This window comes from Meriones unguiculatus, chromosome 17, assembly GCF_030254825.1.
Source record: "Meriones unguiculatus strain TT.TT164.6M chromosome 17, Bangor_MerUng_6.1, whole genome shotgun sequence".
Classification (NCBI taxonomy): Eukaryota; Metazoa; Chordata; class Mammalia; order Rodentia; family Muridae; genus Meriones; species Meriones unguiculatus.
This window is the reverse complement of record NC_083364.1, coordinates 24,400,286-24,423,490: the sequence shown is the minus strand read 5'-3', so window position 1 is coordinate 24,423,490 and position 23,205 is coordinate 24,400,286. Positions and strand designations below refer to the sequence as shown.

Sequence of the window (23,205 nt, the reverse complement as noted above, 5' to 3'; positions counted from 1 at the left end):
TGTACCAGATGAATCTTTGAGTTTGGATGTGGTACAGTCTGTCTAAGGTCCCATGGACTCCCCATACTGGTCCAGGTCACAGCTTGAAAAAGCCTATAGGTTGAGCATGGCACAGGTAAGCTCAGGATTGGCAGGCTCAATGGGATGTGCTAGCATGCAGATTTTCTTTTCTTAAAAAAAATTTATTATTATTATCATCTATTACAGTTTATTCAATTTGTATCCCTGCTGTAGCCCCTCCTCCCAATCTTGCCCTTTCTCCCTCTTCTTCTCCCATGCCCCTCCTCCAGTCCACTGATAGGGGAGGTCCTCCTCCCTTTCTATCTGACCCTAGCCTATCAGGTCTCATCAAGGCTGGCTGCATTGTCTTCCTCTGTGGCCTGGTAAGGCTGTCCCCACAAGGAGAGGTGATCAAAGAGCTGATCAGTGAGTGCATACCAGAGAAAGCCCCTGCTCCCATTACTAGGGAACCCACTTGGAGACTGAATCTATGGGCTACATCTGAGCAGGGGTCTTAGGTCCTCTCCATGCATGGTCCTTGATTGGGGTATCAGTCCCACAGGGCCCCATGACCCAGGTTTTTATTTTTTTTAGGGGGGGGAGGAGCTCTGTTGGTCTCCTTTTGCAACTCCTGTCCCCTCCAGGTTTTTCTATGTCCCCTTTCTTAATTGGAGTAAGGCATGCTGAGGGCAATTTCTTCCACTGAAATGAGCCAAGTTCCTGAAAAGAAAAGGGTTTTCTTTGGAAAGGACCAATTGTAATAGCCTCAACTCCACATATCTATGCAGCATGAATCAGTGTTCAAGCAGCATATACCTGAATAGAACAGACTTACTCTTCTGTCCTGAAGTACAAGGTGTTACAAAATGGATTTCTTTGTTGAATGCAGCAGTGAAATTTGTGGGGACATGATGTTTCATTTAGACTATGAGTCCTGACATCGGGACCAGTTTACATTGTAGCTAAGCTAGACAGCCTGGAAAAGAATGTTGCTCAATCTCTGTGGGCCTCATATTGTAGTTTGGCAAAGAAAATAATAGTTATAAGGTACTATGTGGGCCTTCCCGTAATTCTAATACTTACAATGCTGAGACAGGAGTTGTCACAACCTGAGTCCAGCCTGGGCTACATAGTGAGATTTAGGTCACTCTGAGCGACCTGTCTCAAAACAAGAACAACTACTGTAAGCTGTCAAGAGCTGTTTGAAATCTTGCTTGAAATTCTGAAACGCAGGGAAAAGTTTGATCATAACTACTATTATGACTAAATCAATAAAATTAATTATCAGAGTGCTATGTTAATTTATATATTTTGGTTTTTTTGGTGATAAATTGAACCTCAGACCCTTCTGTTTTACCACAGAGAATGCTAAGGTGCACCCATTTTCCCCAATATGCCACTTCTGCATGCCCAGCTCACTCTCAGGAGATCCAGTTCCCAGTGCTCTCCTATCAAAAGATGACTGTGTTCTCTCCCAGAACACCACACGTCAAGAACTTGAAGGATACTAGATGTCTTCCACATTTTCCCATGCTGCATCCAAATGGTCCATTATCTGAAGGGGATTCTGAACTTGAGGTACCTTCCATCATGTCTCTAGAAATATTATTAATAACATAAACAAGTGCTTAGCATCCCGACTGAAGATGCCTCTTATACCACTGAACCTAGAGGTTAAAGTGTGCTCTGTGGGGTAAAGCAGGTATGGTCTGTGTGGTGAGTATGGAGGGCAGAAGGGAACACTGGGTCCTGCAGAGATGCTTGGGTCGATTTACTATGTGCTGGAATATGCTACGGAAAGTCCCTGTCCTGGACTGCAGCAATAAGTGAGCTCATGTAAACACCTCACTTACAGACTGAGTGTGATGTGCTGAGGCAGTTGGCTGCTCCTGAATGACACAGAGTCATTTTCTCTACAGAAAGCATGAAGCTCCATGGAAAGAGAGATTTCAAATGTATACTTGGAGAATGGAAAACCTTGAAAAGTTGGAATTATTAGGGTAGATAGCTTCTGTGGAAGTAAACAAAGTATGGGAAAGAGAAGAAATAGATTAGCTTGTATAAATACAAAAAGTCACAGGGAATAGTACATAAAGATATACTTCATGAATTTTTAAAAAATTATGGACACATTACAGAACACATTTGCATACTTAAAACTGTATAACAGAAAGAAGTGTTGGCTTCTAGGAATAAACATTTGTGAAATCTAGAGACAGGAAATTCATCAGTATGATACAATATCTTTAACTTCTATGTTATGCAAAATTAGAATTACATGATTTGATATAATAGACTAGAATGATATCAAACTGAAGATTATAAAAGTTTACCATTAATACAAGTTTCAGAGGAGTAAACAATTACAATAGACTTTGATAGCTTTTCTTCTATAAGATAATTTGAGCCCAATTTAGTGAATTTTTTCTTATTAATATTTTATTACTATTAATTCTGTTCACAAATATATACTACTCTGTAATAGTTATATAACTAGTATAGTATATCAATTTAAAAACCAGTTTGTGAAATTCTCATAAACTATCTGGACATTCTAAAATTGATTAAATGCCAATTTTCACTTAGAAAAATGTAACACCCATTAAAATTATTTGAAATAAATTTGAAGAAATATGAACATGTGAAATATATTTTTTTGCTTTATTTTAACTCTATAAAGGTGAGAGACAATATTATTCTCTATGTTAATATGCTAACAAAAACCAAGAACTAAAGTAAACAGAACTAGAAAGACCATGGTTGATGAAACTAATTGTTCCTCTAGTCAAAGTGAGGGGAACAAGGACTATTTCTAACAGGAACTCAATGACTGGCTCTTTGGTCTCCCCACCCCCGAAGGGAGGAGCAGTCCTGTTAGGCCACAGAGGAAGGCTTTGCAGCCAGTCCTGAAGATACCTGATAAAACAGGATCAGATGAATGGGGAGGAGGTCCCCCCCATCAGTGGACTTGGAAAGGGGCACGGTGGAGATGAGGGAGGGAGGGAGGGACTGGGAGGGAATAAGGGATCGGGACACAGCTGGGATACAGAGTTAATAAAATGTAACTGATAAAAAAAAAACTGCTAAACTTTAAAGAAATAATTTACAGATTCTTGGTAGATAGCCACAGTGAAGAATTTGGTTGCCATGGACTTTTGAAGAAACTCTTGTGCCCATATAATTATATGACTTTGGTGCTGCCCTTAAAATTGAGTTTCTTTTCTTTGGCCACACTCCTTACTTCCCACCTGACTTGTAGGAGACATGAGTTTGTTCATAGACTGTGTGGCTATATTTGTCAATGCTACTTTTGGAGAAGGTTTATTATTTAGAGCTTAAAGTGGTGACAGTCAGACCCATGTCTTGGCAGTTCTGTGCCTCAAAAACAATGGGAATTTTACTATCTCTATCTAAAGCAACAGTATTCTCTTGTGCTGTCAAGGCAGAGAAATAATCTCTTGAGTGTTTAAAAAATTAGTCAAATATGGGTTGCATTGAAGGTGTATTATGATAAGTTTGAGGAGCAAGACACTTTAGCTTGATATGTTTCAGCAAAGTTATCTCTGCAAGAGAGTGATCAAGGCACAATGCTTGAGAAGGCAGGAACTGGAGCTCTTCTCATAATTCAGATACTCCACATATGCTACTTACATGGTCTCTTAGGTAAGCACAGATCTCAAGACCTGTGCACTATCCATCCACCTGTGAGACATACACACACGTTTATCAGCAAAACCTGTTTCTTTACTTCTGATAACTCAAACCTGATTTAATCTGTTAATGATGTTAAGTACATGATCAATATTTTGAACTTTTCCAGTTTTGAAAATACCAAGAAAACCTTACTTGCTACACCCTTTGTTTTTGTGGTAAAATAGATAAATGGAACCAACAAACTACAAAGTCCTTGTCTAGATTCTCAGACTCTCATTTTTCATCTTTTTTTTTCAGCCAGCCTTATTATATGGGAGAAATACTTTAAAGATAATGTAACTTGGCATTATCAGGTATATAACACAACAGGAATAGTTCCTGTCTTTGGTGAGACAGACAAGTAATGAATATAAAACAAGGTTTCTAATAATTTTTCAAAGGAAGTAGGTGCTGATGTTGGAGCAGGTCTTCTGACTGAGAATGTATTCATTAGACGGGAGAATGGACTCACAGCTTTTTGCTTCTGTAATCTTTCTGTTTGAGTTGTTCTTAATAATTTGCTAATATCCATATAAAAGAAGTGATAAAGTATGCTGTTTTAGTTCCCACCCTCATGGACCATGACTGGAGAACAACATCAGTTAGTCACATTCTATAGGCTTCAAGAAAAATGAGTAGCACAGGATTACACTTGTGTGCTGAATCTGTGTGAACTTTGTTCAAATGAAAGAAGGGGTTGAGGAATGCACATTTAGAATCACTATGTCTAAACACATTTCATAGGATCTGAGAGGACATACTATATAAACACTGGTTTACAGAGTCAGAACTTGTACAAGTGTGGTTTTTGTATAGATGTGATTTGTGTATAGATGTGATGTGCATATAGGACGGAGGTAAGATTTGGAGCTTTGCCATTTGTACAAAATGACATTATTCTGAATCCATGAGCTCTAAAGTTTTAAATGCTCAATCATGGCATTGTTGGGGGGGAGGCTATTGGGGAGTATTAATTTAATAGCTTAGTATCCTGCATTATGAATTTGATGCCAGTGTGAGACATATGATTCTATTAAATCTGGTTGTCAGTAAAAAGTGTAGACACATGGTAACTCTGCAGTGATTGTATGTAGCTAGAGTGCTAAAAGGACAGACACACACACACACAAAAAAAAAAAAAAACAAGCAAAAAACTGTTTGGTGGAAATGGATTTATGAGCAGCTTACTGCTCGGCTCAGGAGTGCCATTTTGCTTTTCTAAGCATATATTCATCTGTATATTTCAGTGAGAAGCTGTCCAGACATTCCCATCAAATATTTTGAATTCTTTTTCCTATAGGAAAAAAGTACTGATATTATCTTGGTTGAATTTCAGAGAAAATTTACTAAAATTTTTTACATAGTTTTGTATCTACTCTGTGTTTTGTTCACATGAATCAGAAACTATATTTTAGGATACTTTATTTGCATTAAATTTTCTTATTTTATTTTAAGGCAGTGAGATATAGCTCGTATGCCCATTTTAAAACATATTCTTGAGTTAACAGCACTTCAATTCCTAATCAAGAAACCAATTATTGCATTTATTACACCCACCTGACATATCTACTAGAAATGATTTTACTTCAGTTTTTACTGAATGTTTAAGTTCTAGTGGGTAGATTTGTAGGGACCAAATTGTAGGAGTTTAAACCAAATTGTAGGGTTGAACCAGGGTCATTTTCACAATAAGTAAGCACTAACATTAAGCTATGTCATAGTCACCAAGCACATAGTCACCAAACAAGTAAGTTATGTGCTTGAAGTTTTTATGACTGAATTTACCAGTGGGTCATTTACAGGTTCAAACAGTAAAATAGCTGCTCTCGTGTAAGTGTGCAATTAAATGATTTCCAAATAAAATGATTTCCCAATAACTGTTCTTCTCAGATAGATCTGAACATATAGTTACATCGATATTAGTGAACAATGACTACTGGTTAAAAATTTATAAGTTTGCATGCTTTATCTGGAGAAGAGAGATCAGGTAGTGAAGTGAAAATGTAATCTAAGCAATTTTGAGTTAACAAGAATCTGGTGTATAAGAACCACCATAGCTATTAAATGGGAGAAAACTAGATGGATCAGCAGGTAAAGGCACTTGACACTCAAATCTGGTGACTTTAGCTCGATCCTAGGAACTCTTGTAACAAATGGAAGGAATCAGGACAACAACAATAGCCATGCTACCTGGACACGGGAAAGCCTAGGAGTCCTTGGCTCTACATAAAAAGTTAAAGACTTTTCCAGGGAACCAGTTCTTCTCCAGGGAAGAACCATGAGTAACTGGTTGGTTACCAAATACCAAATGGTCAGCTCTGAAAATGAACATATAGCTAACATACAGACTGAGCACAGTGTTTTATTAACACTTTCCCCTTATGAAGAATAATGAAACAAAGACCATGGATTTAAAAAACAGCTAGGAGGGGTCTGGAGGCAGGAAAAGGAAGGGGGAAATCATGTAATTATAATGCCAAAAATAATTTTTAAAACATGGAAAGAGGTTTACTGACTCTAAAGAACTGATATGCTGACCTTCGCGTGTGCATCCCCACATCACGTGTCCACGTGCATGCAAGCACATGCACATTAGTAAATAAATAAAATAAAGGCAAATGATAGAAATCACTATACATATTATACAGTCTATAAGAGGATGATCTAAAGCTGAACCTAAAACAAGAAAGTAACTTCAAAGTGCATTTACAGTATATTTAAAGATAAAAAAAGAAAATAATTTTAATGTGAATTGTGCAAAATATACGCCGGATAAAACGTTTCTATACATTTATTTCATGCTATTTTTAGTTAAAAATCGCCATGCTTTCCCAAACAACACTACATATTTGGAAACAAAGAAATTACACTTTATTATTATGGGCGATGAGTATGAATGAGAAAATATGCTTTGAGAAGAAGTGCCAATAACACCTTTTAATCATCACTCACAAATACAGTCCTCGGGGCTCTCTGAGGATCTTTTTGCCACAGACATATGACACAGCCTTCTTCTGGCACAGCAGCCCCATGCAGCAGTGCTTTTCAAGACACCCATTGGAGAGAGGATTGAGAGTTACAGGACATAGCACGGAAATGACCAAGCTGCAATGTTTCGTGGAAAAAGGTCTCACTACACCGATGGCTATAGTTGAAATGTGAATCTCTTACTTGTTCGTCCATTTGTTCCATTTACTAGGGTGTCCTTGTTTATAAGCCTGGTTCACAGTGGTCCAGATAAGAACAATAGCATAAAAGCTTCCTGGTGCTATGAAGAGGAGATACATTGTTAATTACCTTAGGGAGACTGTGTATTCTGTCACTGAAATTCTGTCACTCTTCTTGGAATGGAATGTGATTCTATTCTTATTGTTGTCAACCTACATGGAATGGAAAAAATAAAATTTTGGTGGCATATAAAAAAAAAACAAAGTGCATTTACTGGAACATTGCTCAGTAATGAGCTGTGCAAAGCCTGACTTACCAGGTGGGTAAGAACAATGAGTTCTACAGGTAGCTTCCCAGGTAGAAATCAGCTAGGCCACTTGTGCAGATTAGCTGTGCTAATAATGAACTACACAAGTTAAGGATCTAAATTACTTTTCGTGAAAAAGAACTTTATATATGTTCATATATGTATACGTATAAAATCTCTGTCTCCATCTCCTTTTTGTCTCTCTGTGTCTGTCTGTCTCTCATACACACAGATGTTTAACCACAGAGTCATTTGAAAGAAGTGTTGAACGTTTCTAAAACTAAGGTTGGGCATTAGTTTTCTCCTTTGTGTTAAACTCAGCACAAAACCACCCACACAATTCATGCTGTTGTTAGTCTTCATTCCTTTCTTTTATAACTGGAGCCTGTTTTTCTTTATCCAATATTTTAAGACGGAGCAGAGTACAAAAGAGCGGGTAAGTCTGGGTTTCAGTTGGAAGATACAGTTAACTAATGAATGGTTTTGCAATGCCCAGGTTCTAGGGAGAGCCTCACCAGAAGGAATCTTAAGTGGAACTTACACAGGGTGTGCCGTTGTGAAAGGAACATTCAAGAAATTACTGGGCTTATAAAGCGTATGAACGTAACTGCAGCTCTGAGAAATAAAATAGGAAAAGGTCCATTCACACTCAATATTATAATTTGATAGAACAAAAAAAAATATATGTATTTGTACAACATCCACTTTGAAACCCTCTGTGAGGCATTTGATGGTGAACACAAATTACATATCAACTCATTTAATTATATAAACATAATATGTGCATCTAAGATTTAACAACTTTAAAAATTAAATGACCATCTCTTCCTAGGTATAACTGGAGTAGACATGATGGGATACGAGAACCATACATTCAGCAGTGACTTCATCCTTCTGGGACTGTTCTCTTCTTCCCAAACAAGCTTAGTCTTTTTCTCATTTATATTTTTCATTTTCATTATGGCTATAACAGAAAACGTCCTCATGATCCTTCTAATCCACATGGATTCTCGGCTCCACACCCCAATGTATTTCCTGCTCAGTCATCTCTCTTTCATGGACATCTTGCACATTTCCAACATCGTGCCTAAAATGATTGCTGACTTTTTCTCAGGCAGCAGAACTATTTCCTTTGTAGGCTGTGGCTTCCAGATATTTCTGTCCCTCACTTTGCTAGGAGGTGAGTGCCTTCTCCTCGCAGCCATGTCCTATGATCGATATGTGGCCATCTGTCACCCACTTCGTTACCCTGTGCTGATGAGGGACAACACCAGTGGGCTGATGGCTGCAGGCTCCTGGCTTGTGGGGATTCTCAATTCCATAGTCCACACAGCTCTTGCACTCCACTTTCCCTACTGTCACTCGAGGGCCATTGACCACTTTTTCTGCGAAGTCCCTGCCATGTTGAAGTTGTCATGTATAGACACATCACGCTATGAGCGAGGAGTTTATGTGAGTGGCATTATTTTCCTGCTGATTCCATTTTCCATGATCTCTATATCTTACGTGCAAATTCTCCTTACTGTTTTCCAAATGCAATCATCAGGAGCCCGTCAAAAGTCCTTTTCTACCTGTTCCTTCCACATGGTTGTGGTGATAATGTACTATGGACCATTCATTTTCACATATATGAGACCTCGCTCATACCACACTCCAGGCCAGGATAAGTTCCTGGCAATATTCTATACCATCCTGACACCCACACTCAACCCCATAATCTACAGCTTTAGGAATAAAGATGTCCTCATGGCTATGAAAAACATGATACAAAGTAATTTTTCTGAATAAAAAATAATAGAAAACTGCCTCATTTTTGTGTTTTCTGAACTTGCTTTCTTAGCATGGTTCACACATTTACTTCTGAGTAACGCATAACTGTGTACAGGTATATATTTACATCTAGATACAGATACCCGTGGTAAGGTTATTCTCTATTGTGCCAAGGCAACAATAAAACATTATCTAAGAAGAATGAAAATTTGCTAATTTACATATAGTTCATATTGTAGAATTATGTGTGCAAACTGTCCTAGAAATTATAATATTCTTATTTAAAGTGATTAATTCATTTTACTAATGGCAGCAAATAGAAAGGTATATTTTAATTGGGGAAAATTTTAATCATATCACATCCAGTATTTTGAATGATTATTGTTAATAAATAACATATGGTAAGTAATTTAAAATAAGAAGACATCATACAAAGGTATAATTGGAAGTTCATTAATTTGTTTTTACAGTAGAGTCTTCTACAAGGATTACAATACATTTTAGCATTTCATAACCACTCTCAGGTTAAGAGTGGTCTTTATTGATGGGTGCTTCACATTTTCCTTCTGTATATATGATACAATTTTTTTTTGTGTGAAGACCTCAACATAGAATTTTAAGCTTTATTAGTCTTTTGATTTCACACTGCTGAGTGGCTTATTTCGCTCTTGCTACTTTGTAAAACTTTGAACCTTTCATTCTCTGATTGGAGTGCAATATAGTTTTGCAGAGATGAGTAATCATCATAGTTTGTGGTAGTTTGATTAAAAATGGCCCCATGAGCTCATAGGGACTGGTACTATTGGGAGGTATGGCCTTCTTGGAGTAGATGTGCCTTTGTTGGGGGAAGTGTGTCACTGGGAGTAGGCTTTGAGGTCTCAGAAGCTCAAGCTAGGCCTAGTGTGTCTCATTCTCTTCCTGCTGCCTGAGGATCTAGATGTAGAGTCCTCAGCTACCTCTCTAGCACCATGCCTATCTGCATGCCACATGCTTCCTGCCATGAGAATAATGGACTAAACCTCTGAACTGTAAACCAGCTTCAATGAAATGTTTTCCTGTATGAGAGTTGCCTTGGTCATGGTATCTGCTCACAACAATAAACCCTAACTAAGAAATAGCTTATGCTATTGACTTTAGTTAATGAAAAGTGTATTACTCTCTCTAATAAGTTATTGTCAGAATTTTTATAGCGAAACATGTTTTCCTTATGAAGACTCCCAGTACACAGAAGGCTAATGGAAGCATATAAGGTATAGTGAAACTATTGTCAATATGATCACAGGGACTGTGAATATAAATAGGTTGGTTTACCTGCAATAACACTGGGAAAAAAAGGCTTCAACAGAAGATGATTTTATAGTACACTTAATGCTCTAAGTATATTTTCCAGAATATTTTTAAATACTTTATTCTGTGCTTCCAGTCTATGCAGAATATATCATAAAGTCAAGTTTTTAAAAAATAACTTTCTAGACTTTTAAGACATTTTTTCTTAATATTATAATTATATCATTCCCATTTCCCTTTCAACCTTCCAAATGCTTTTATATACCATTACTTGCTCTCTTTGCATCAAATTCATGATCTTTTTTCATTAATTGCTGTTACGTGCTAACTTTTTCTTTTGATCTTTTTCAAGCAATTTATTATTAATAAAAATGAACACATACCTGTTGTGAGGAGAAGTTAAAAGATATATTAGCTTTTTTCTCTTTTTGTAATTAAAAAATTCATACAATGTTTATTGATCACATTTTCTCTTCCACAGACCCCTCCCAGATGCTCCTCACATCCCTACCAACTCACTTTCATTTTTTCTCTCTCAACAAAAATATTTTTAATGCCTCATGTGAATGAAAGTTTCCAGAAAGAGGCTCCACTTGAAGAAGATGATTGATCAGAATTTCAATAATCCCACAGAGATTTGAATGTTCTAGGCCCAGAGTCTAATTCTCTTGTGTCATTTCTAGCTCCCTTTCATGACCATTTACAGGGCACCTCTGTGTGTAAGTTAACATTCTCATGACTATTATGTAAATCCTCTGAAATGTGTTAACAGACCACTAGATTCCACCAACCCAAAAGCTAAGAATGTCATCAGGTAGCATCTGAAGCTCTATTAAAGCTATACATGCTTTGCCTCTAATGTCTGCTGTTGTATTGAAAAGTATGCGATTTTTGACTTTCTTTGCTTTTTTTGCTACAAAAAGTTCATGAAATTGTTATATCATTGGAACACAAATTTTAGGGCAACTGAAATATATGTTCTCAGGTCATAGACACTAATATTTGTAAGTGTATAAAAGTATTCTTTATATATACGCGTGCTTTATAAAATTTATTTTGTATGAAATGGTTTACAAGTAAGTGGTCATGTAATTCATAATCACTAAATTTAGCCTGATTTCATTTCAGTTCACACTGTAACTTGGGTTTTAATGGAAAAAAAAATCTCAGCTTCAGCAACCCTAACTAGTTAGGCTTGGATACTTGTTATGCTGCACCAGATAAAGACACAATGTCATGACGACTAGCAGAATGAATATTTCATAGTGTGATCATACTCAGGAAAAGAATGCAGGAATCTGATGAGCTTCTTAAGGGAACATGCCAAGAGCTTTATATTTAAAATGGATTCTTAAGACTAATGTGATTACATTAATTCTTGTCTCAATTCTTTTCTTTTTTTTTTTTAAAAATTATTTTTATTAAGTACAGTTTATTCACTTTTTCTCCCAGATGTAGCCCTTGCCCCATCCCCTCCCTATCCTACCTTCACTCCCTCATCTCCTCCCATGCTCCTCCCCAAGTCCACTGATAGGGGAGGTCCTCCTCCCCTCCCATCTGACCCTAGTCTATCAGATTTCATCAAGACTGTCTGCACTGTCTTCTATGGACTGGTAAAGCTGTTCCCCCCTCAGGTGGAGGTGATCAAAGAGCCAGCCCCTGAGTTCCTGTCAGAGACAGTCCCTGTTCCCATTACTAGAGAACCCTCTTGGACACTGAGCTGCCATGGGCTACATATGTGCAGGGGTTCTAGGTTATGTTCATGCATGGTCCTTGGTTGGAGTATCAGTCTCACAAAAGACCCTGTGCCTAGACTTTTCAGTTCTGTTGCTTTCCTTGTGGAGCTCCTGTCCCCTCCAGGTCTTTTTTCTCTTTCTTCTTTCATAAGATTCCCTGCATTTTGCCCAAAGTTTGGCTCTGAGTCTCAGCATCCAGTTTAATACCCTGATGTGTAGAGTCTTTCAGAGGCCCTCTGTGGTAGGCTCCTGTCTTGTTCCTTGTTTTCACCTTCTTCTGATATCTATCCTTTTTGCCTTTCTGAATGAGATTTGAGCTTCTTACCCAGGGTTCTCCTTCCTACTTAGCTTCTTTAGGTGTACAGATTTTAGTATGATTATCCTATATTATATGTCTAATATCCACTTATAAATGAGTATACACCATGCATGTCTTTATGCTTCTGGGATAACTTACTCAGGATCATCTTTTCTAGTTCTCACCATACTACTTAGCAATTAAAAACAAGGAAACCATGAAATTTGTAGGCAAATTGTGGAAACCAGAAAAGATCATTCTGAGTGAGGTATCCCAGAAGCAGAAAGACACATATGGTATATACTCACTTATAAGTGGATATTAGAAATGTAATATAGGATAAGCATACTAAAATCTGTACAACGAAAGAAGCTAAGCAAGAAGGAGGACCCTGGGTAAGAAGCTCAATCTTCATTCAGAAAGGCAAATGGGACAGACATAGGAAGAGGGAGAAAACAGGGAATAGGACAGGAGCCTACCACAGAGGTAGGCTCTTCTGAAAGATTCTACCCAGCAGGGTATCAAACCAGATGCTGAGACTCATAGTCAAACTTTGGGCAGAGTGCAAGGAATCTTACAAAAGAAGGGGGAGATAGAAAGTCCTTCAAGATATTTTAATGCAATGGTGGCAGAAACTTGTGGGAATAACCAATCAACATCTTAATTGACTTACAGCCCACTCCAAAAGATGGAACCCATATCTAACACTACTTTGGTTAGCAAGAAAGAGAGACTTAGACTGCCAATGGATCTAGGGTAAAACTGAGTACTACTTTTCTACTATTAGACTGTACAATAAAATGACTCCTATGTATTCTGCTATACTCATAGATCAGTGCCTTGCTCACCCATCAGCAGGAAAGCTTCCTCCTGCATCAGAAGGGAACAAATAGAATGGTAACAGCCAATGTGCAGTGAGTGAGAGATCTTGGAACACTCTTCCTTAAATGGTATGTCCTAATCAAATTGTTTCCCTCAGAGTTCAGGAAACTGAGGAAGAGGAGGCAATGGAAAGGAAGACACAATAGAAACAAGGCCCTATCAATAAACAGGAACAACACACTGAAGAATCTGAATCACAATGCACAGGGTCTACACCAAGTGTGGTTCTAGAACTGAAAGGAATAGTGGACACAGGCCCCCGTCACTAATCCTGAAGCTATCTCAACTGAAAACCTCGTGCAAATAAAAATTTAGTTTTCTTCAAGGAAGTCTCACTGTGGATACAGACTACTCTTAAAGATAGCTTGCCTGCCCAGTAGTAGATGGCCACAGAAAATAAACTCAAAATCATCTCCTGAAGTTCCTTGTTTCATAAAGTCATTTCAGGGGTTCCCCTACTCTCTTTTTTTTAACTGTTTATGTATGTATGTATGTATATATGTATGTATGTATGTATGTATGTATTCATATTTTTAAATTTTCTGTTCTCTCTCTCCCTACCCCTCTCTTTATCCAACATGCCCTTTGCATATATATTACAGCTTTCAGTTTTGTGTTTTTATGGGATTTCTGAGTGTGTGGGTCAGCAGGACTCTTCATTTACATTTGTTTCTCACACATGTTACTAGACTCCTTTCTTTCTCTTTGTTTTTTCCTATTCTGAAGCTTTAGCCTTTGTTTTATCCTATCTATTTTTTTTATTATCTCTTAGAAGCATTTTTTTTTTTTTTTTTTTTTTTTTTTTTTTTTTTTTTTACTAATGAGAGGCAGAAAGGGGTTGATTTGGATAAAAGGAGCTTAAAGGAGTAAAGGGAAGAGATACCATAATCAGGATATATTATACCAGAAAAATATAAATTTTCAATAAAAGGGAAAAAGAAAGTTTAAGTAAAAATTTTAAAAATTATTCTTGACTTTTTATCATGACTCACTATTCATTCAGTAGTAAGTTGTTTAGCTTACTAAACACAAATTTGTGTGCTTTCTGCTGCTTATGTCGATGATATCTGGCTTTAATCCATGGATTAAAATAGGATGATAGATGATGATAGATAGGATGATAGATGTTTTTTCATTTTTTCCTGCATCTAGTAAGTCTTGCTTTTTTTGTCTAAATATGTGGACAATGTTGGAGAATGTTTCACTGGCTGCTGAGAAGAAAATTTAAGTTTTAGTGTTTGTGTGGGCTGCTCTGCAGCCATCTGTAGGCCAATGAACCTACAGGTTTATGATGTTATTTAACCTTAGTGTTTCTTTGTTTAGTTTTCGTCTGGATGACATGTCTCTTGTTGAGGCTGAGGTATTGATGTTACCTACTATGATCTTGATAGGATCAATATGTTATTTTAGATACAATATTGTTTCTTTTATAAAGTTTGGTAAGGAATCTCTGAGACCTTCATTTCAGAGTTACATATGGACAATTCATGCATGGTAAGAAACTGAGAGGGTGATTCATCTGTGTGGACTTCCTAGGCAAAGCAATGGGTACCATTCTGCATAAGCGGAGGTATAGAAGTTACTCATAAAAGAAGTTACTCATAACATTTTGTGTGTGTTTATAACTTCCACAGTAATAACAGTAAAGGGGTAGAAGGAATTGATAGATGTTTATAGCCTTTAATACCCATGTCTAATATTTATTGAGTACAATGTCATTAAGTAACAAATTCACATATATTTCTGTAATGAGGCACAGAAAAGTATTTTAAATACACCAAAAGTTCATTGATCTAGCCACAGTGAACTGAGTAGGACAGTGAGATTAGCACTCTTCTAATTCCTGCTTCTGTATAAACACGCACATGAAAGTAGCGTACATCCTCCCTCCCTGCTAGCTTCTGGAACATCACTCAAATTATAGCAAACTTAAAGATTAGGTTGCTGTCTTTCACTTGTTTTGGAATTTGATCAATGGTGGATCTATCATCCTGCATCACCCCCAGACTGAATATAGACTTTAAAAAAATTATTTTTATTAATTATAGTTTATTCACTTTGTATCCCCCCCGTGCCTCCCTTCCTCCTCCCCTCTCAATCCCACCCTCCTTCCCTCCATCTTCCCCACTCATGCCCCTCCCCCAGTCCACTGACAAGGGAGGTTCTCCTCCCCTTCCCTCTGATCCTAGTCTATCAGGTCTCATCAGGAGTGGCTGCATTGTCTTCATCTGTGGCCTGGTAAGGCTGCTCCTCCCTCAGGGGGAGATGATCAAAGAGCAGGCCAATCAGTTCCTGTCAGAGACAGTCTCTGTCCTCATTACTATGGAACCCACTTGGACACTGAACTGCCATGGGCTACCTCTGTGGAGGGGTTCCAGGCCATCTCCACGAGTGATCCTTGGCTGGAGTACCAGTCTTAGAAAAGAACCCTGTTCATAGACTTTTTGGATCTGTTGCTCTCCTTGTGGAGCTCCTGTCCTCTCCAGGTCTTACTATCTCCCACTTCTTTCATAAGATTCCTTGCACTTTGCCCAAAGTTTGGCTATGAGTCTCAACATCTTCCTCGGTACCCTACAGGCTAGAGCCTTTCAGAGGCCCTCTGTGGTAGGCTTCTGTCCTGTTCCCTGTTTTCTCCCTCCTCCTATGTCCATCCTCTTTGCCTTTCTGAGCATCTTAGCCAGTCCTTCTTCTTGATTAGCTTCCTTAGGTATACAGATTTTAGTATATGTTTATACTATATTATATGTCTAATATCCACTTATGAGTATCTACCCTGTCTGTCTTTCTGCTTTTGGGATACCTCACTCAGGATGATCTTTTCCAGTTCCCATCATTTACCTGAAAATTTCATGATTTTCTTGATTTTTACTGCTGAGTATATTCCATTGTGTAAATGTACCACAATTTCTGTATCCATTCCTCAACTGAGGGGCATCTGTTTCCAGCTTCTGGGTATTACAAATCAAGCTGCTACAAACATGGCTGAGCAGATGTCCTTCTTGTATACTTGAGCCTCTTTTGGATATATGCCTAGGAGTGGTATAGCTGGATCTTGAGGAAGCGCTATTCCTAATTGTCTGAGAAAGTGCCAGATTGATTTTCAAAGTGGTTGTTCAAATTTACATTCCCACCAGCAATGGAGGAGGGGGTTCCCCTTTCTCCACATCCTCTCCAGCATGTGTTGTCACTATAAACTTTTACACAAGACCTAGGCATTAATTTGAGAGTATAATAAAATTATATTTCTGTATATCAATTTTTACCCCTTTGGGGCCCAACACTTAAAAACAAGGAACTATAGCACATATAGCCCAATATCCTTTACAGCTCTCAAGTCATTTTTCTGGAATAATGAATTACCCTCTTTAGTCTATTTTCAGGCATTCTGTGATTACAGGAGTGGTGATTGTCATATATTTATTTCTCTAAGTTCAAACTGAACCATCTTAGAGCAGCAGCCCAGTCAGGAGAAATGGCCAAGGCTTTGTCTCTCTAGATTTAGACTTGAGGGAATAATTAGAGGAAAAAGAAGAACATCTAAGGCTTGGTGATCCAAGGTTGTACATATAAAATATAGCATTTGCCATTCTGCTTTCACTAATATAGTGTGTGGGAAATAAATCTAAAATGTCCTTGTGATGCTTTAAAAATAATTAGTAAGAAAGTTTGTTTTAGCTGAACAATGAACATATAACTATTTTAGGAGGGTTAATGATGCTCTCTTGGTTTCACTGAGTAGCTAATTCTTGAAAGTTTCCTTCCTGAGGTTTTGGTAGAAGAAGGGATTCTTGCATAAGACACAGATTTTCAACCTTCAGTTGGGAATTCTGCACAGGGCACACCTGTGGCACACCTGGCACGGGGATGTGAACAAAGAGGGGTGCTGAAGTCTTCTCAAAACCCACAGACTGACGGCATGGAATGGCTATATTGTAAAGGTACTTCTCACAAACACAAGTACAAGTATAAGATCCTTGGAAGATCTGGATCCTGATGACTTTATTGAGAAGAGTTGGTTTGGATTATGTTAACTAGGAGAGATTCTGAAGGGATGGTTTTCACATCATAAGCAATCCTTTTCTATTTTCATGACAAAGCAGAAAAACAAAGTGATCTTAAAATGCAAGAGAAACTATGTAAATGTGTTCGAACTCTATAATGTGCTTGTTTTCAAGGTGTGACCATAAATAAGCTGCTAAATTGTTTTGGTCTTGAAGTTTCTCAAAAGCTAAGATGTGGAATGGATGAAAGAGATGGACATTTCTTGAGGACCTAATATACATAGAATTCAGACAGCTCATTGAGGTTCATGTTTTCTGGTGTCCCACGGAGTTTTTTTAAAATTAGCAAAAGTTTTAACGGTCAAGTTTTTGTTCTCTATAGATGTTTTTGCTAACTTGGTTGTGTGTATACACCTGTAACTTTGGCAAAATTAATCCATTATTCTGCATTTGCAGGACTCCTGTATAATAGGTCTTTTCATGACAATTTTAAACAATGATGTGTTTTTCATATCTTTTGGAACGACACACAAACATCTACCTTGCAGCCACTGGAAGATTTTGAAATTAAAATGCAACCAAGAATATAATTCTTTCTGTGACTCTGGTGCATTAAATAAGGTCCAGACCCAATAAATAAGTTGTCTGGGAATAAATCAAACATCTTTAGCTCTGGCTCAATGTTTGAAATTCTAAACCTTCAAGGTCTCATGAAAATAGCTGTTCTCAAATATAATGCGACAAAATGAGGTTCTAAGATTGAAAACAAAATAATTACTGTTCTGTCCTCAAAGTCTGTTTGTGAACCACTGAGAAGTGGTCTTAGAGTACAACTGTGCATCCCTTTCATAGAAATTGCACATGTAGATGTTAACATGTGACATGTAAGTGTCCAAAATTGGCTATTAGAATCACGATCTAGGAGGATGGCTGGAATGTTCCTTCCTCTACAGCTAAACCCGTGTTCAAGGGAGTAGAAGAAGTTCCCCTAAGAGGATCCTGTTTATACATAAGGTGTGATGCAGGAAACTAGTTTTTTTAAAACAGTGATGTCAGCTTTGTCAGTATGAACAAAAATAATCTATCATCTCAACGAAAGTGTTTTATTCATCTCAACAGGCACACGGGTTGAGAGCCTGCTCTAAGTATGTGCTGGACCAGGAACTAGACATCAATGAATTATCCAGGTAGGGAAGCCATATTCCTGCTGTGCCCAGGCGTCAGGGGTTTTCTGAGAGGTGTGGCTCTGTTTTCAAATCCTGTCAGTCACCAGATATTCTCATTCCCTGGAACTAGTCTTCTCCGCATGGTCCTAATGGCAGCCCCCGTCTGAACAAGAGCACCCTGGATGAGTTCAGAAACGTACCTAAGAGGACATTACTCTCTCAATTTTCCCGTCTTATCTAGACCAGAATCCAAGTCCCTTTCTTCCTACCCAATTGCCCTCACACCACACCTGCCCTTCACGGTCTTGTCTTGTCCTCATTGATTTTCTTTCCCGTTCCCGTTCTTGAGTTTTTTTTTTTTTTTTTTTTTTTTTTTTTTTTTTTTTTTTTTGTCTAGCCTTGTCGTCACATTCTTAATTTATGCTACAGATTGCATGATCTTCCATGAATTAATGAACAGAGCAGACAAGCGTCTAGGAACAGAAAGGGTATTAAGAAGTTATATTACAAAGGTGGTGATTGTGGGTTTTATTTGTGCTTCCTGTTCATCTGTCAGCTTATAAGCATGTATTTTTAAGCTGTGATAAGGAAGCACAGGATTCTTCTGGTCTCATATTTACTCTATTCCAAGCATCCCATGCACTTGCTCTGTTCCTACCTTTGCATTCCTCATTGTCTGTATTTCTTAAATAGATAACTATACAGTTGTATTCTCAATTTTCTATGACATTGTTTTATAATTGTTTTGTGATAAGCATAGACATATGAAATGCTAAATGATTTGTTACTACATATGAATAATTTACAGAAAGTACCATTTGCTATTCTTTTTTTTTTTTGTTGTTGAAAATATCAGTAATCCAACAACTACGTAGGATAGTAACATTCTCAGGTTTTTCTCAGATACAAAGACACATACAAGTAAAGCATGAACTCTTACACTGAAAACAGGTAAGAGAAAAAAAAGAAAACATGTATTGGAAAGATGATAAATCATAATTATGGATTTTGCAATTTGGAGAGAGTGAATGGAGAAGAATCAGGTGACACAGAGTGGAGCAGTAGAAACACCACTACAGAGGCCACATAAAGTAGGAAATATTATCCTGGCAGGAATGTCTATTGTTTTTAGACAGTATTTTTCTATTTCAGATTATGACATAGTTATATAATTTCCCATTTTCATTTTCCCAATCAAGGTTGTATCATATACTCTTTCTGCTCTCTTGCAAATTCAGTTTGTTATCTGATACCAAACAATTTTTTGAAAACATATATACATATGTATATATATTTATATATGTAAATGTATATATAAATCTGTAAATTATATAGATTGACCATTTTATACTTGTATTTTGGAATATAGAATTATAAGCATACATTAATCATTTTATTTTTGTTTTATTATTCTTAGGTAAATAAGTCTAACGTGTCAATAAAATATATGTGACATAAATGATCAACAAATAAGAGCAAGGCATTACTTTGTTATTTGGGCTGGGCTTAGCAAGTAAAGGCACTTGCCTCCAACCCTATGATCTGAGTTTGATTCTCAGTGAGGGAAAGAAGTTAACTCTCCCAATGGTAGTATACCTTCTATACAAGTACCATAGTATGCATGCACCTCTCCAAATATATAAAGAAATAAAAAGTAAAAATTTGTAAACTATCAGTGAGCAGAAAGTCAAGAACTCACTACTGAACATTTTCTTCCACAGTGTCAGATTTTTAAAAGCTTCTCGCTTCTGCCAGTGGAGTACATAAACCTGTATGTCAGATTAGAAGGAGAAAGCAGTGAATATAAGCAACATTTGTAGTATTTAGATATATTTGTATAATATTTGCAATTGTAAAATATAGCAAGCATACACATTATACAATGTCTGACTATGTTTTATTGTATTAAAACTTTTATTGTGAGTGTGTATTCAGCTGTTATCTGTAAAATTTCACAAATAAAAGTATCTTTATGGAAGCGATCATACACAAAGAGCTGGATCTGAGCACACACAAAACATTTTAATTTCAAACTGAATTGGGAGTGAAGGGAATTTTCAGGAAAGGCGAAGATTCATTAGAGAATTTGAGAGGTAGCGAATCAAAGAACAGAGCCCTGAGATCTTTGTGCAGCATGACCAGGTAGAGGAAGAGGACAGGAAGTTAGAGATGCAGAGGACAGCGTGAAGGGGGACATGAGTTTCTTTGTTTTGTAAGGCAGATTAGTAACAGTCTTTTATAAAATTATCTAGGAGGAAATGTGTACACTATCTTGCTCATGTTGCTACCTTTGATTTTGAAATGACCATATAAATACCCCTGAATTGAGAACATGGCCAGAGGCAAGAGAGAAGAAACATTCAGTTCAAACTTCAAAATAAGTTCCACAGAATTACACTGCTGGAGGAAGACCAGTTTAGTGTAACATTCATTACAAGCCAGTTTCTCTGTTCCTCTCTTCTCCTGTTCTCTTTCATGTGGTAAGTGTATTTACTTTCAGGTCACTCTTTTCAAGAAAGATAAAGAAATACGTTTTCATGGAGACATGGAATCAGAGCTCAAGTGATTTCACTTTGTTAGGGTTGTTTCCACAAAACCAAACCGGACTACTGCTTTTGCTGCTCATCATCTTTGTCTTCTCTCTGGCCTTGTTTGGCAACTCAGCAATGATCCACCTCATTCGTGTAGATCCCAGGCTCCACACCCCGATGTACTTTCTCCTCAGCCAGCTATCTCTCATGGACTTGATGTACATTTCTACCACTGTTCCCAAGATGGCATTTAACTTCCTCTCTGGCCAGAAAAACATCTCTTTCCTGGGCTGTGGAGTGCAATCCTTTTTCTTTCTGACCATGGCAGGTTCTGAGGGCTTGCTCCTGGCCTCCATGGCCTATGACCGTTTTGTGGCTATCTGCCACCCACTTCATTATCCCATTCGCATGAGCAAGATAATGTGTCTGAAGATGATCATAGGATCCTGGATATTGGGCTCAATCAACTCTTTGGCACATACTGTCTATGCCCTTCATATTCCTTATTGCCATTCTAGGTCCATCAACCATTTCTTCTGTGATGTCCCAGCCATGTTGCCTCTGGCCTGTATGGACACCTGGGTTTATGAGTACATGGTGTTTGTGAGCACAAGCCTGTTTCTCCTACTTCCTTTCCTTGGCATCACAGCTTCCTATGGACGGGTCCTTTTTGCTGTCTTCCACATGCGCTCAAAGGAGGGAAAGAAAAAGGCCTTCACCACATGTTCAACTCACTTAACTGTGGTGACATTTTACTATGCACCTTTTGTCTACACCTATCTTCGACCTAGGAGTCTCCGTTCCCCCACTGAAGATAAGATTCTGGCTGTCTTCTACACTATCCTCACCCCCATGCTCAACCCCATCATCTACAGCCTGAGGAATAAGGAGGTGCTGGGGGCCATGACAAGAGTCCTTGGAACATTCTCTTCCAGGAAACCTTGATGATTCCCTCTCTACTCCTCTTTCAGTTCCCCTGGGGAATGTCATAGAGCATTGCTGTCCATTGGAAATGTAACGTGTGTCACACACGTCATAACTTTCTGATGATTCATTACTAATTAAGATAAATAAAACATTCATGATTAAAAACTAGTATAATTATTCACATGTTTAACTTATAACAGTATAATCAATGATATTAATAACATTTTAGACAATAAATTATTATATATCATAGTATGATTCATTATACCTTATGAGTGTACAAATATTACTGTGATAATCTACTTATGCTGATATTTTACATGTTTCTACAAAATTAACATGAATTATTGCTTTGATCACATATTTTGCTTTCATTCTTTTCATTATTAAAAGCCTGTGTATATTGAGTATTTACAGCGTATTGCAGTTTGGACATTGCCCATTCAAGTGACCAATACTCACATAGAGCCTGTGACTACTATGTGGGAAAACAGAGAAATTTCAAAGTCATGGAATGTTTTAGCAACATCAACCACAACAAAGTACTACCTCATCCAAGGTAGAATGGTTGTTACAAAAAAGACAATGGTTATCAAAGGCTGTTGTCAGAGGAAACATGGGGAGCTATTATACAGAATTGGTTGAAGTGTAAATTAACACAGTTCTTATGTAAGAGCATGTTTCATCAATAACATAAAATTAGAGAAATTATGGGTTCTATCAATTCCCCTACATGGTCAAATTGAAAGAAAATAAAGCCAAGTGTGTAAGAGGCACCTACTCAGACATAACAGCATTTTCTAAAGTGTTGTTGTGTTAGCCAAATAGGTATGGGTATGCTATGCTGCATTTGGATAAATATAGTTAAACATAATGCCTCGTATATTTCAGAAGAGAGGATATTGCAATCATTCTTCCCAAAGAAGTTAAAAGTTTCAGATATAAATTGGCTAATTACCTTGATTCCATCAATATACAATGCTTACATGTTTGAAATATCACATTGTACCTCATAAGTATAATTATTTTTCAGCTGAAACATCCATCATATATATATGTAATACTTTGTAATGTGTCAGTGGTCTACTAAATATTGATGGGTTGAGAAGCAATAAAATATGAATGCATCACTTTTTTATTTTGGAGAGTTCTCATTTGTTCCTTTTGCTTTTAGCATGGGTCTATGAACTACAATTTATACACCTTGGCCATCTTAGCCTAATGTCTCTATATAAGATCATTGTAGAGGGACTTACTTGGCCTAGAATTTTTTTCATTTCCATTAAATATGGAAATAAAATGATGGCAAAAGTATAACAGATTTATTTTCATTTTAATTTAAGTTAAACTTGTTTTGTTCATTATGGGTAATCTTTTTGAAATATGCCTATATTCTGTTTGCATGCATTTTATTGAAGATTCTAAAAAGTTGTTTGTCA

At 37.3% G+C, this 23,205-nt stretch overlaps 3 protein-coding genes across 4 annotated transcripts in view; all 3 read left to right on the top strand.

Annotated features, from left to right (window-relative positions):
* Lamp3 (lysosomal associated membrane protein 3) overlaps positions 1–23,205 on the top strand; it is an 89,742-nt gene that overhangs the window by 51,409 nt on the left and 15,128 nt on the right. The window contains exon 6 of one of the 2 annotated variants that reach the window (XM_060370880.1): positions 18,262–18,329. In XM_060370880.1, coding sequence (XP_060226863.1) covers positions 18,262–18,287 — 26 coding nt within the window. In that variant the 3' untranslated portion in view covers positions 18,288–18,329. Of the gene's footprint in view, positions 1–1,362; positions 1,527–18,261; positions 18,330–23,205 lie in introns of those variants that run through there. The other variant, XM_060370879.1, reaches the window with a different exon arrangement.
* On the top strand, positions 8,018–8,961 carry LOC110543598 (olfactory receptor 2AJ1-like). Its single transcript, XM_021629876.2, has one exon. It carries the CDS (start codon positions 8,018–8,020, stop codon positions 8,954–8,956), a length of 939 nt encoding a protein of 312 aa, XP_021485551.1. The 3' UTR covers positions 8,957–8,961.
* On the top strand, positions 20,846–21,827 carry LOC110565062 (olfactory receptor 2L13-like). Its single transcript, XM_060370881.1, has one exon. It carries the CDS (start codon positions 20,846–20,848, stop codon positions 21,782–21,784), a length of 939 nt encoding a protein of 312 aa, XP_060226864.1. The 3' UTR covers positions 21,785–21,827.